At 40.4% G+C, this 16326-nt stretch overlaps 1 protein-coding gene across 1 annotated transcript in view; it reads left to right on the plus strand.

Moving 5' to 3' along the window:
- The window catches only part of LOC117502203 (CUB and sushi domain-containing protein 3-like), a 1088443-nt gene that overhangs the window by 940371 nt on the left and 131746 nt on the right, over positions 1-16326 (plus strand). The window contains 4 exon segments of the mRNA XM_034161241.1: positions 5893-5973; positions 6533-6646; positions 6722-6910; positions 11307-11465. Of these exon segments, the coding sequence (XP_034017132.1) occupies positions 5893-5973; positions 6533-6646; positions 6722-6910; positions 11307-11465 (543 nt within the window).

Here is a 16326-nt window from a genome sequence, read left to right on the forward strand (position 1 = left end):
GACATTTTCTCATATCCCTAGAGAGAGTGATGCATTCTATCTCAGGTTGATGTCCAGTGTTTCCCACATGGATCTCAGACTATTTCTGTCTGTGATCAGAAAGTATGTAGCAATCTGTCATATGATCTTGCCAATGCCTGTTTTAAAGCAAATTGTAGTGTAATAACATAGCTGCAATGTTTTGAAATGTTGTGCAAGTCTAATAAGTGTCCAAAATGTGTGTGTGGCGTATGTATGTGTATGTGTGTGTGGTGTGTGTATGTATGTGTGTGTATATAGATATATATATATATATATATATATATATATGCAGCCTGTGGTGTGTTCCTCCATGGACTCCCCTTGCCTCCTAAGCTTTGTGGATATTGCAATTTGCTGTTGTATGAATGTTTTGACAGAAATGTCTATGCAGTTCAGACTGACACTTCAGTCTTTAGCTGTCATTTTTCAGTACACTTTGATTTCCTTTTACTGTCAATCACTGTTTCAGTTCAAATCCTCTTGTTTGTCTTTGTTCATGCTGCACCTGTTGGATAAATATGGATCGACAGAAACAAACTCATGCAACAGGCATGAGTTTGTTGTGAGCCAATAGTGCTAACCACTAAGCCATCATACTACCCATTATTATTATTATTATTATTATTATTATTATTATTACGTTGAGGGATTTTGGGGGATAACAGTTTGTAACTTCCCACATAATTTTTTATATTATCTGAATTGCTTATTTTGTAATATTTCTTTTGAAGTTTTAATCTGAGAGAATGTCATATTTATTGAGTCTATTTACTCTTTTCACCCTCCAGCACACAGTTTGTCACTCTGTCAGGAAGGTTCAACGCTTATCTCCAAGAGTTTCTCTTCAGTGCAGTTTTGTGAAAACATGTCAAGCAGGTTTTACTTTTGCACGCCAGTGACATGTTGTTAATGAATTTTTCTTGGCAGGTTTTAACTGTCAGCTGCCACACTCACACTGGAACATCACCATATGACGGACTCAAGTCTGTTTTCAATTTTTGTTTCATTGGAGGATGTACAGCAGTGAGTGACAGGGAAGATGGATAAGAGGAGGAGGGGATGACGTGCAGCAACAATTGCTAGCATTATTTTTGCCTTTTCAGATTTATTAAACAATATGCACTCTGGAAGAAAAGTGCACAAACTGCATTACGGAGGATGTGTTCTGAAACTACAGCTCAAGCAGGATGTAATGGTTAATAACCAGCAAATTACTTTCTCTTGTTCACCAGGATCTTGACTGAAAAATGGAACTTTCTTTGTTTGCCTTGAAAGGAGTCATCATAATGCAGTCATAAGGCAGAAAGCATTTGGACCATAGACCACCAAAAACTGCTTATGTGTTCAATAGCACTGTGTCAGCAAACATGCCCCAAATACACCTGAAATTCAATTCAGTTTATTTATAGAGCGCCAACAAGTGAATTTGCTATCTCAGATTGTGCACTAAATCATGGGCACACCCAGAGATAATTTGTGATCAATTTGACCCGAAAGTGATAAACTGCTAATGTTTTGATAGCGACGTCTTTAAAGTCAAGACAAAAAGCGATGGAAAACTTGATTTAGGACAGATGAAATTCATAGAAATGGATGATACAAGGATGAGTTTGGATGATTTTTGGTGATGGACAATGGTGAATTTAAAAGCATTTTTGAAGAAATGAGGAAAAGAAAAGAGGAGTTGGTGGCATGAGTGTTCAAGAAATGAACATGGCAATCTTGTCCAGAAAAAACAGGCAGATTATGAATTACTACTTAGGACCAGTGATGGGGAAACGATACCAGACACCATGAAAATTAACAAAGAAAAGTAGGCATGGGAGAAGGACTAAGTGTGGCAGTAAAATTCTAAACTTCTGCAATACAGCGGGTAAAATATTGAACATGTTATCATTTTTCTCAGTAAATATATTTCTAAAGGTCCTACCAACACAACATTTTCACCAGATGTCAGTTGCAACCCAAGTAATCCACACACAAAACAAATAAGAACAGAAATTAATGCACTAATTTGCTCCACTTTCAGTCATTCTACAACTGGTTCACACTAAATTTTCTCAAAATGGAAACACAGGCGCCCAACCTTTGACATTGTCATGATAATATTTTAATATGCCACAGATTTGAAGCCTGTAAATCATTGTCAATGTTTTTACACATTACACTTGTAACGTTCTATTCCCATTTGACCTTTGACTGGAAGAGCTAGCAGGACCTTTAGCCACATTGTGCATGCTCCTGCTGAGACGGCGACTTTGCTTATTTACAACATAAGTCACCTTAAGGCACTTCACAAGGGTAAGATCTAACCTTACCAACTCCCCTGAGCAAGCATGTAGGCAACAACGGTAAAGAAAAACTCCTTGCGGCTTTTTTTTTTTTTTAAGAAGAAACCTCAAGCAGAGCAGACTCACAGGGGTGATCAAATAACAAAGATCAAACAAACAAAAATGCAACAAAGAATTTACAAACATGGAAAACATGAATGAAACAAAACTAAAAGTCCAGTAACAGATTATTGTAACTGTGTGTGTGTGATCCTCCAGTATGGCGGAGTTGCGGGCAGGTGTTCAGTGGCATCCTTAACCAGGGGTCCAGCAGGCAACATCAGGCATCATTTCTCTGACTGTACCGAGAGAGAGAGAGAGAGAGAGAGAGAGAGAGGAGAGAGAGAGAGAGAGAGAGAGAGAGGAGAGAGAGAGAGAGAGAGAGAGAGAGAGAGAGAGAGAGAGAGAGAGAGAGAGAGAGAGAGAGAGAGAGAGAGAGAGAGAGAGAGAGAGGAGAGAGAGAGAGAGAGAGAGAGAGAGAGAGAGAGAGAGAGAGAGAGAGAGAGAGAGAGAGAGAGAGAGAGAGAGAGAGAGAGAGAGAGAGAGAGAGAGAGAGAGAGAGAGAGAGAGAGAGAGAGAGAGAGAGAGAGAGAGAGAGAGAGAGAGAGAGAGAGAGAGAGAGAGAGAGAGAGAGAGAGAGAGAGAGAGAGAGAGAGAGAGAGAGAGAGAGAGAGGAGAGAGAGAGAGAGACCACTGCACCACCCTCAATCCTTTTTCACTGTCCTTCTCTGGATGTGGATCTTACTTATATGCTTACATAATGCACAAATGGACGCAGTATAGTTGTGTATTATGTTATCAGGGCACTGAACATCGATATAAGAAGAATGTGGAAATAGCTACAAGAAACTGCTTCACAGTTTAGTGAGATAAATAACGCACACAAACATAAGCATAGATGTAATTGCATCCACATAAACACAAACACTTTGATATGCATGAGAGTAGAAGGTACTATTGGCAGATCTCATTCTCATAGCCAATTTCATCCTGACTTGCAGCCCTTAACACACTCTCTCATTCTCTCTCTCTCTCTGTTCATAAGTGATCTACGGTCATGCAGAAATATTGATTACAGCCTTCAGCTCAGTTGCTATGAAGTCGAGCCTTTTCAGAATTTGAGGCTGTTCTGTATCTGTGCAGCCAATCTCTTTCTGAATCTATTTTTTGCTGACCTGACCTTCTGAACTTAAAACAGCAGATAAACTGCAACACTAAAGCTTAAATAAAATAAAGAGAAAGCTGATTGTGTAAGTACTTGTGTTCCAAAAGTTTTCACCAAGCAACTTGAACACATCTCTGCAGTGACAGTACAGACATATCCTAGTAACAGCACAGGAACAGTGCAGACACAGTGCATGCATGCAGCAGACACAACACAGTCAGTGCAGTCACAAAACAGTGACAGTGCAGGTACAGCACAGTGACAGAGGAGGCACAATGAATGCATGCTGCAGGGACAGAGCAAGCACACTGAATTTATGCTGCAGGCACAGCACATAGGCAGAGCATGCACACTGAATGCATGCTGCAGGCACAGTGCAGTAACAGTGCAGGCACACTGAATGCATGCATCAGTCACAGCACAGTAAGCAGTCACAACAGTGTCAGCACAGGCACAGCATAGAGGCAGTGCAGGCAAAGTCAATGCATGCTGCAGCCACAGCGCAGTATCAGTGCAGGCGCATTGAATGTTTGGCAGACACAGTGCAGTGACAGCATAAACACTGCACAGGCACAACAGAGGCACAATGGAGGCACAGCACAGGGAGGCCCTACAATTTTACACTCAACAAAAATATAAAAGCAACACTTTTGGTTTTGCTCCCATTTTGTATGAGATGAACTCAGATCTAAAACTTTTTCCACATACACAATATCACCATTTCCCTCAAATATTGTTCACAAACCAGTCTAAATCTGTGATAGTGAGCACTTCTCCTTTGCTGAGATAATCCATCCCACCTCACAGGTGTGCCATATCAAGATGCTGATTAGACACCATGATTAGTGCACAGGTGTACCTTAGACTGCCCACAATAAAAGGCCACTCTGAAAGGTGCAGTTTTATCACACAGCACAATGCCACAGATGTCGCAAGATTTGAGGGAGCATGCAATTGGCATGCTGACAGCAGGAATGTCAACCAGAGCTGTTGCTCGTGTATTGAATGTTCATTTCTCTACCATAAGCCGTCTCCAAAGGCGTTTCAGAGAATTTGGCAGTACATCCAACCAGCCTCACAATCGCAGACCACATGTAACCACACCAGCCCAGGACCTCCACATCCAGCATGTTCACCTCCAAGATCATCTGAGACCAGCCACTCGGACAGCTGCTGAAACAATCGGTTTGCATAACCAAAGAATTTCTGCACAAACTGTCAGAAACCGTCTCAGGGAAGCTCATCTGCATCCTCGTCGTCCTCATCGGGGTCTCGACCTGACTCCAGTTCGTCATCGTAACCGACTTGAGTGGGCAAATGCTCACATTTGCTGGCGTTTGGCACGTTGGAGAGGTGTTCTATTCACGGATGAATCCCGGTTCACACTGTTCAGGACAGATGGCAGACATCGTGTGTGGCATCATGTGGGTGAGCAGTTTTCTGATGTAAATGTTGTGGATCGAGTGGCCCATGGTGGCGGTGGGGTTATGGTATGGGCAGGCGTCTGTTATGGATGAAGAACACAGGTGCATTTTATTGATGGCATTTTGAATGCACAGAGATACCGTGACGAGTTCCTGAGGCCCATTGTTGTGCCATACATCCAAGAACATCACCTCATGTTGCAGCAGGATAATGCACGGCCCCATGTTGCAAGGATCTGTACACAATTCTTGGAAGCTGAAAATGTCCCAGTTCTTGCATGGCTGACATACTCACCGGACATGTCACCCATTGAGCATGTTTGGGATGCTCTGGACCGGCGTATACAGCAGCGTGTACCAGTTCTTGCCAATATCCAGCAACTTTGCACAGCCATTGAAGAGGAGTGGACCAACATTCCACAGGCCACAATTGACAACCTGATCAACTCTATGCGAAGGAGATGTGTTGCACTGCATGAGGCAAATGGTGGTCACACCAGATACTGACTGGTATCCCCCCCCCCCCCCCAATAAAACAAAACTGCACCTTTCAGAGTGGCCTTTTATTGTGGGCAGTCTAAGGCACACCTGTGCACTAATCATGGTGTCTAATCAGCATCTTGATATGGCACACCTGTGAGGTGGGATGGATTATCTCAGCAAAGGAGAAGTGCTCACTATCACAGATTTAGACTGGTTTGTGAACAATATTTGAGGGAAATGGTGATATTGTGTATGTGGAAAAAGTTTTAGATCTTTGAGTTCATCTCATACAAAATGGGAGCAAAACCAAAAGTGTTACGTTTATATTTTTGTTGAGTGTACATTTTCAGAATGCAATAATTTGCAAAGAGGTTTGCAGTTTTGATCAACTTGTTTCAGTTTTACATTTCATTTCTTTTTTCCACTGCTCCTCATCTTTTCTACTCCTCTTGTCTGTTGTCCCACCTAGCTTACCAATTAAGAGTTTGCCAGCCTCCTCCTGAAGTGCCCAACGCTGACATGCTGATGGAGGATGGAGAGCTGGAGATTGGTGAGTCGTCTGTCTTCCTGCCATGACTGTGTGCGTGTCACTTTTCACAGTGTATGAAAACTGGAAACTTGTAACTTTCCAGATGGAAATAAAATAAAAAGCTGCAGAAGAATTATTATAAAAAAATTAACATAAAAACATGCAGTACTTTTAAATTCTGGCTTCACTGATTTCAAGATATAAATATTCACATCCTTTCTTGTTTGTATTGTGTCAATATACTGCCCCATCATGTGGAAAACTCCAGACACTTTGGAAGAGCTACAACTTGCATTTGCCCCTTCAGCCTCTAAGAGGGCATGCATCTGTAAAAATGGGCTGTATTAGACCCCATTATCAGGGTGGCTATTGCAAAGAGAAATATTACATTTCTATTCAAAACCTTTCTGAATGTGCCCACTTCTACTCATGAAATTGTTCCTTCATGGTTAATATTTGACAGTGAATGGCTTGATTAATGTAATACCATACACATGTTATGCTGGCACTGAGAAATCATCAGCCTTCATGAATGATTGCTGCTCCTGATTTCATTTAAAGCCTCAATTTGTCCATTCAGGTGACATCATTAGGTATAGATGCCATCCTGGATTTTCTTTGGTTGGCAGTGAGATCCTAACATGTCGCTTAGGAGAAAGACTACAGATGGATGCACCTCCTCCAACATGCCAAGGTCAGTACAAACGTATAAAGTAACACTGCTCATTCATGCTCATTTTAAGCTCACATCTTTGCTATGTGCCCACAGTTCAGTGCCCCGCACATGATGTGCGATATGATTCGTCTGGTGTCATCCTGAGCCCTGGTTGGCCAGACAGCTATCCTAATCTCCAGATGTGTTCGTGGAGCGTTACAGTAGAAAAGGGCTACAATGTCACCATTACATTTGAAAGTTTCCACACAGAGAGAGAGTTTGACGTGTTGGAGATATTTGATGGTAAAACTCCACTCAGAAACACAGTTTGGCTTGTTGTCCACTTCATTCATCTTTGAAGTATTTGTTTGAATAATGTAACCACACTAATGTACAATCAGACTGTCACATCAGGGTTGAACATGCCACAAAGTGAAACTAGAAGGCATTTGGTCCTTATATGTTTGACACCAATATATGCTAATACAAGTATACTCTTTGGCCTTGACATTTGATCCGTTATGTCCAAACTGACTAACACACCTTCATTACAGCTGCAACAAATTACAGCAACAAGAAATTTGGAGAATTCCTCTTGAGATGTTTGGCAATATCATCACAAACTTTAATGTGTGTGTTGCAGCTGTAATCCAAAGAAGAGGAGCGTGGATTGAACATGTCATCAATTATTGAACTGTGCAGAAAACAAGAGACAAAGTGGGAAACCTTTGGTATCAAATGTTAATTTGATGCTTCTGTTACAAGTCTGTAAATAAAATTTTCAAATAAATTCTCATTTCAAATACTTGTGTATGATCAAAAAGTGGTAACATTTATTGGCCCACCCTGTATGATTTCATTTTTTTGTTTAATATTATGTTTAACCAATTCATTGAAATAGTCATTTTAAATAAGTTTGACTTTTCAAGTCAACCTTATTGCCTTGGCTACCTGCCTTGGCTAGGGGAAGCTCATGCTACAAAATCAGAGGATCGGCATTAGCACCAGTGGGCCTCACGGCATCCATAAACCTTACTTTCCCTTTCAAGGCCACTCAAGGTCAGAGGCTATGTGCTAAATATAAAGATGATACAGTTGTATGCAAAAGTTTGGGCACCCTTGATATTTTTCATGATTTTCCTTCATAAATCATTGGTTGTCTGGATCAGAGATTTCAGTTAAATATATCATAGCAGAAAAACACACTGATATTTGAAAAGTGAAATGAAGTTTCTAGTATTTACAGAAAGTGTGCAATAATTATTTAAACAAAATTAGGCAGGTGCATAAATTTGGGCACCCTTGTTATTTTATTGATGTAAAACATTTAGCACTAATTATTGGAAAACAAAATTGGTTTCGTAAGCTCATTGACCCTTGACCTCCTTACACAGGTGAATCCAATCATGAGAAAGGGTATTTAAGGTGGCCATTTGCAAATGTTTCCCCTCTTTGCATCTCTTCTAATGAGTGGCAACATAGGAGCCTCTAAATACCTCTCAAATGACCTGAAAACAAAGATTGTTCAACATCAAGGTTTAGGGGAAGGATACTAAAAGCTATCTCAGAGATTTCAGCTGTCAGTTTCCACTGTGAGGAACATAGTGAGGAAATGGAAGACCACAGACACAGTACTAGTTGAGGCCTGAAGTGACAAGCCAAGAAAAATCTCAGATAAGCTGAAGCGAAGGATAGTGAGAACAGTCATAGTCAACCCACAGACCTGCTCCAAAGACCTACAACATGATCTTGCTGCAGATACTGTCTCTGTGCATCGTTCAACTATACAGTGCACTTTGCACAAAGAGATGCTGCATGATGCTGTAATGCAGAGGAAGCCTTTTTTGCATGCACACCACAGAGTCGCTTGAGGTATGCTAAAGCACATTTGGACAAGCCAGGTTCATTTTGAAATAAGGTGCTGTGGACTGATGAAACTAAAATTGAGTTATTTGGACATAACAAGGAGTGGTATGCATGGCTGAAAAGAACACAGCATTCCAAGAAAAACACTTGCTACTTACAGTAAATTTGGAGGTGGTTCCATCGTGCTGTGGGGCTGTGTGGCCAGTGCAGGTACTGGGAATCTTGAGGGAAGTTGAGGGTCACATGGATTCCAGTCAATATCAGCAGATTCTTGAGAACAATGTTCATGAAACAGTGACAAAGTTGAGGTTGCGCCAAGGCTGGATCTTTCAACAAGACAACGACCGTAAACACTGCTCAAAATCTACTAAGGCATTCATGCAGAGAACAAGTACAACATTCTGGAATGGCCATCTCAGTCCCAGACATGAATATTATTGATAACCTGTGGTGTGATTTTAAGTGGGCTGTCCATGCTCGGAAACCAAAAACCTGAGATATTTTGTAAAGAAGAGTGGTCCAAAATACCTTCAATCAGAATCCAGACTCTCATTGGAAGCTATAGGAAGCGTTTAGAGGCTGTTATTTCTGCAAAAGGAGGATCTACTAAATGTTGATGTATTTCTTCTGGTGGGGTGCCCAAATTTATGCACCTGGCTAATTTTGTTTTAAGAATTATTGCACACTTTCTGTAAATCCTATGAACTTCATTTCACTTCTCAAATATCACTGTTGTCTGCTATATGATATATGAACTGAAATTGCTGATCCAAAGAACCAATGATTTCTAAAGAAAATCATGGAAATCATCAGGGGTGCCCAAACATTTACATACAACTGTATATGACATCATATTTGTATTTAATAGTAATCATAGGTGTATCTTTAACCAATTCCTTGGATTGCAAAGTCTCTGTATTCCCTATGCAAGACCCGCATTTTGACCTTGGCCTGTGACCTTGACTTTTAAAATCAGTTTGTCCTTGGCTGACCCAAGATCTTTCCAACAATTTTGGTCCAAGTCTGATCAAAACTCTATATTTTGTGAACACATGGACGGTCTCATAGACTGAAAACACTGCTACCACTGCTTACTGGTGCAAAAAACTGTTAAAAGCAAAGAAATCCTGAATTATTTGGTGTGGATGTGTGTGTGTGTGTGTGTGTGTATATATATATATATATATATATATATATATATATATATATATATATATATAATATACACGAGGGCTGTCAATAAAGTATAGGTCCTTTTTATTTTTTTCAAAAACTATATGGATTTCATTCATATGTTTTACGTCAGACATGCTTGAACCCTCGTGCGCATGCATGAGTTTTTCCCACGCCTGTCGGTGACGTCATTCGCCTGTGAGCACTCCCTTGTGGGAGGAGTCGTCCAGCCCCTCATCGGAATTCCTTTGTCGAGAAGTTGCTGAGAGACTGGCGCTTTGTTTGATCAAAATTTTTTCTAAACCTGTGAGGCACATCGAAGTGGACACGGTTCGAAAAATTAAGCTGGTTTTCGGTGAAAATTTTAACGGCTGATGAGAGATTTTGAGGTGATACTGTCGCTTTAAGGACTTCCCACGGTGCGAGACGTCGCGCAGCGGTCCCAGGCGCCGTTGTCAGCCTGTTTCAGCTGAAAACCAACCTCCACATTTCAGGCTCTATTGATCCAGGATGTCGTGAGAGAACAGAGAAGTTTCAGAAGAAGTCAGTTTCAGCATTTTATCTGGATATTCCACTGTTAAAGGAGATTTTTTTTAATGAAAGACGGGACGCAGCTGGCGCGGTGCAGCGGCACAGGAAAAACACCTCCGTGTTGATAACCATTTGTAAAATCCAGGCGGCTTTTGATGGCTTTCAGTTGAGTGAGTATATGAGAAATTGTTAAAACCGCTGGACATGTTCCAACTTGTCCTTAAGGCTTCCAACAGAGGTGTTTTTCCTGTGGCGGAGCGTCGCAGCGGCTGCGAGCCGACGCTGCAATCCGTCCGCACGTCTTTCATTAAAAAAATCTCCTTTAACAGTGGAATATCTGGATAAAATGCTGAAACCGACTTCTTCTGAAACTTCTCTGTTCTCTCACGACGTCCTGGATCAATAGAGCCTGAAATGTGGAGGTTTTCAGCTTGAAACAGGCTGACGACGGCGCCTGAGAGCGCTGTGCGACGTCTCGCACCGTGGGAAGTCCTTAAAGCGACAGTATCACCTCAGTCTCTCATCAGCCGTTAAAATTTTCACCGAAAACCAGCTTAATTTTTCAAACCGTGTCCACTTCAATGTGTCTCACAGGTTTAGAAAAAATTTTGATCAAACAAAGCGCCAGTCTCTCAGCAACTTCTCAGACAAAGGAACTCCGACGAGGGGCTGGACGACTCCTCCCACAAGGAGTGCTCACAAAACCCACGCATGCGCACGAGGGTTCAAGCATGTCTGATGTAAAAACATATGAATGAAATCTATATAGTTTTTGAAAAAAATAAAAAGGACCTATACTTTATTGACAGACCTCGTATATTCTATTTATACCTCATTTTCTTATGTCTTGTACTGTTACAAGTATATTATTATTACTTATCCTTGCAAACGCTGTTTGATTAACATTTTCCTCTACTTGCACCCACCTTGTGTGTTTTTTAAGCGCTGACGTAACATGTGAATTTCTCCTCTGTGAGATCAATAAAGTTTATCTTTATATTTGTGTTTTCTCGCTCATCCATTTTTTCTCTCTCTCTCACTCTGTGTATGTGTGTTTGTACATGTCTTTCTCTCTCTTGTTCTCTTTCTCTCGTCTTTGTCTCTTTCACATTGTCTTGATGTTTGTCAGGACCCACAGCCAACAGTCCCACTCTGGCAACCCTGAGTGGTGACCTGCCAACACCCTTTAATCTCACAACCTCAGGCCACCAGTTCCTGGTGCGCTGGTCCTCAGACCATGGCACAAATAAGAAAGGCTTCAAGATTCGCTATGTTGGTGAGTACCAAAGTATGTATCCCAACTTTATTATACTACTACTTTCCATTATTATAATGCATGGAAATGTAGACAGATATGGAGAGAAAGACAGAAGGATGCAGGGACGGTTTTTGGAGTGGCTGTGTAAAATCTCAAAATGTTTATTACAATTTGTGCCCCAAATACAAAAAAAAGTGGATTATGTTGATTTGTTTTATTGTTTTTTTTTTGTTTTTTTGGGGGGGGTGGTTAAAATGATATGTCACTGTACATGCTGCCCTGCGTTGCTTCTGTCTGTCTCCCGAAAGTTTCCTGTTTATTGCACAGAGAGTTGCATATGTTTGCAGAATTTAGCAGCCGGCTGTGCTGAGACCATTTGGCAATAAGTGTCTCCACTTGAGTAATGGAAATTGAGTGTTTTATTCAAGGACATTTGATTTGATTGCTAATGGAAGGGGTGCAGTGTTACTTGTTTTAGTTTGCTTATTCAGCTTCATACTTCTAACCTTCTACTCAGGAGCATCCTCTTTAACCTTTAAACCACCTTGGCGTTGCGTGATGAATTATGTGCTGAATAATAACAGAAGAGTCTCCCACGGTACTCCCACTCAGTAACCTTCTGAGGTAGTTATGATTAATGTAAGGCTTATAGGCTAAGGCTTATAGTTAGGGCTGGATCGGGTGACCCTGGACCATCCCTTGGTTATGTTGCTTTAGACGTAGACTGTGGGGGGGTTCCCATGATGCACTGTTTCTTTCTCTTTTTGCTCCGTATGCATCACTCTGCATTTAATCATTAGTGATCGATCTCTGCCCCCCTTCTCGGCATGTCTTTTTCCTGGTTCTTTCCCTCAGCCCCAACCAGTCTCAGCAGAAGACTGCCCCTCCCTGAGCCTGGTTCTGCTGGAGGTTTCTTCCTGTTAAAAGGGAGTTTTTCCTTCCCACTGTGGCCAAGTGCTTGCTCATAGGGGGTCGTTTTGACCGTTGGGGTTTTTCATAATTATTGTATGGCCTCGCCTTGCAATATGGAGCGCCTTGGGGCAACTGTTTGTTGTGATTTGGCGCTATATAAGAAAAAAGTTGATTGATTGATTGATTAATGTGAGCATCTGCATGGACTGAATACATTTTTGTTGTTTTAACAGTTTTTTTTTCCTACTTGCCCAATCAAGCCAGTATTCCACAGCGTTGTGCAGCCAACTGTAAGAATAAAAACCTTCTCGGCAGCTCATTATGACCAGAAATCTGTCCTTTCATGTTATAATGATTTTCATGGTTATGATTATAAAAATGTATGATAACAGTGTTATACGCCTAATTTGGTTTTTATTATGTCGGTGCATGTTTGCTCCTCATTGCGACAAGCCCTCACCATCACATAACCATCAGTTTATGGCGAGTAACTTTGGATCTAAATTGTGAGAAGGTGTGCTTTGACTACGTGCTATTTCCAGTGCTCTCATGCATCCGTTGTCTTTGCAGCTACTTTCAGTGCCTTAAAAAAAAAAAAAATAGAAAAAGCTCTCTGAGCTCACCTTAATTGGAAATCACTGACAATTAGGACAAAACACTGCTGGCAGAAAAACTAAATTTTCAACCCAAGGAAAGCACAATTACACAAAAGCAAGTCTCATGCCAAGTGATGCCAGTGTGGTTCACATGTATTGGAGAACCGCCACACTCATTCTGCTGGCCGAGTGGCACGCCACAGGCACATAAAATATATCTGTACTAATAATAAAGCCGGTAATGACCTGCTCTGGGACAGCGGCCCAGATTCTGGAGTTCCAGGCAAGGCAGTACCCAAATAAGTCATGTGTTAAGGCAGCCAAAGTATTACTTTACATTTGAATGAGCCTGCCCTTGGGCGCTTACCATAAGAAAAGTTGTGATTGGCATCTTTTTGTCATTAACTGAAATCAAAACAGCTTGATCTGTCACCAATCCAGCATACCACAAACATTCCTCAACAAAAAAGGTAAACAAAAACAACCTTGACTCTGTTTTCTTAAGCGTGATGATTGGACTCGATGTGAGTAGATTTTTGCAGTGACAGTTGTCTTTCTTTCTTCTTTGTTGTACACTCCTGTCAGAATTGGCATTATTTCTTAAATTCCATGTTATACAGGAGTTCTCTGTATGGTTTTACTTTCTGTAACTGACATCTGCTCTAACACTACTTACTGATATATCCAAAAGTAGTAGCTTGGTGCCACAGATTAGTGCAAAAGTTTTAGGTGCCCCTAGAAGTGTGATCAAATGATTTTGCCATATGATGTTTTTTCATCAACAGATCAGCATTGACATGCCAAAGCATTTTTATTTCCAATAAAAGTGTGATTTTTTATTTTATTTTTTCACTCGAAACTATAACAGGTATCATTACAAACCACATAAAAAAACTTGATTTCTTTGTACTGTTCAGACATGATAATACAAAGACAGTTGCCAACAATGATTTAATTCATTTTTGCTTTCAGCTGCCTCCAGTGTTCAGTTTTATGCCAGATGCCCTTCCTGATGCAACGCCACTTTAGCATAGAGAAACATATGCAGATACTGGTGTTCCTAAGTGGGTGTCCCAGCCAAGTGCTTAATCAGAACTCACTATAATGATAATAATAGTCATCATCATGCTGATGCTGGTAATAATAACTCATAAAATTATGAATTTAAATTCAGATAAGTTACAAAAATACAATTTATTTTGTTGTATTATGGCTTAACTTCTGTGATCTGACAGGCTCAGGTAGGCATGACTCACCTAATAAACAAGAACAAAAAAACTGCAAGATGTTCAAGTCTAACGTGATGTTCAAATTATAGGAGAGCAATTAAAATGAAAATGCAGTTTTATCACCTAAAGGAATTATAATGTATAGTAACCCATTTTCTAAGGCTTTGAAAGAAGTCTAGGTTTGTGTCCTATAAAATGAGTAGATAGATAAATGTTTTTGTCCCCTCCAGTTTGAAATGATAATTCAAACCAATAAATGTTAGCCCTTGTGCATCTCCATATTAAAAGGCACAGTGAGAAACTCATTCAAATGTGCTGAATGTTGCGGCACAGATGAATCAAAAATAACTTTGTTTAGCTTGTGTAACATCTCATTAAACTGCCACCTGCTGACACTGCCATCTACTGGACTTTTTTTTAGCAGGGAATAATCTTATTTTTAAATTAATGTTATAAATTAGGAGCAGGTGTGTTGAAGACTTGTTTGAAATAAGTTGTCAGTTTTTTGCTCCTCTCTTTCTCAAAGCTGAGGTCTGGTGTTGCTGTTTGTTAGTTATTTATATTTATTTATTTCTGAATCACAGATATTATCAGTTTTTTGTTAGTATTAATGTTTACGCATGGTTAAATGTGTTTAAAAGTTGCACCATCAGCATGATGTCACCAGACCATTTACAGTGTTTTGCCCAAAAGCTGCGTTACTCTGACTGCACGTTGACAATACAGTTCTACCCTTGTTATGCCTATTTTAGGGTTAAGAGAATTCATATAGCATCATACTAGCATTAGACATTGTGGTTGATATATTAAGGACTCACATTAACCCTCTGGAGTCCAGGGTATAATAATTGACTACTTTTTAGTTTTACCTTTATAATTTACCTTTAAAAAGTGTTTACCTGGACTTGTTTGGTGTCATTTTTTTCAGCACACCTCACCTGTGTGACTTTACAGTTTCTCATCATTCTCACCTATGTATTAACACAGTGAACATAAAATCACACAAAAACATAAAATCCAAGTACAAAAAAGTTTGGGTTTCTTGACTTTGAAAACCACAAACATTTTCATAACTTCAAATGTAACTATAAATTGTAAATTTCAAAAACATATGTACAAATGTAGCAAGAAAAACAAAGCTAAATACAACTATTTATATAATTCAGGAACTGCTTCAGGCATTTTTGTACAATTATTTCACAGCAGTCAGATATCACAATAATATTTAGAATGTAAATATAATTTGTTTTTGATGTACATATTGTACATCAAACACATATAGTGCAGGAAATGGTAATGCTATTTACAAAACAATCAGATGTCAATTAAGATGCAAGACAATTATTTGTGCCACAAAAAAAAAAAGTTTCTGTCCAACTCAACACAGAGGGGCACGTCGCAGGACTGACGGGTCCACAGTGTGTCACTTCTCTTGTCCACCTGAAGGCACCTTTGGCACCTCAGTCTGCTTTTTGTGGCTTTTTGGGAAGGATCTGTGCTGTCTTGTCACAATGGCACAGGAATGTGGTTCTAGCTCCTGTTCTGTGAGACACCTGTTTTGTCTGTGCCACATAGTTGACACACCCAGCTCCACCATAAAGTCCTTGTGTATCATGGGCTGCATTTGCTTGACACCACGATGCAAGATGAATGCAAGATGAATGCATTTGTGGTTGCAATGTCAAGAATGTGCAGCAACACTGTCTGTACCAGCGTGCAGTTTTCCGATGGGTGGAGTAGTACTGGATGAGCTGGTCAGACAGGTCGACTCCACCATGTTTTTATTATAAGCCAACACTGGGAATGTCTTTCACCGTCCAGCGTCCATCCTTCCTATCCTTCACCCTTTTCCGCACTGTCTCACACAAAATCGCATGATGAATCGTGGAGCACACATACACCTCCCATGTGTCCATCCACTTTACAAACACCAGAGGCCCCTCTCTTATCCATCTTATAGATCCTCTTTCAGATTTTTTGTAAGAGCATTTGCCCTCCCTCTGGGACATCCTCATCTGTTCTCCCTGTATGTACCACATGCCCCAGACTTCATGTTAGCCAGGTCCATGAACAGTATGGGACTCGTGTAAAAATGTCCATGTAAATGTGGTACGCAGTACCAAGTGAGGATGGCTGAATCAGATTTATGACCAC

Source organism: Thalassophryne amazonica, chromosome 20, assembly GCF_902500255.1.
Source record: "Thalassophryne amazonica chromosome 20, fThaAma1.1, whole genome shotgun sequence".
Lineage (NCBI taxonomy): Eukaryota > Metazoa > Chordata > Actinopteri > Batrachoidiformes > Batrachoididae > Thalassophryne > Thalassophryne amazonica.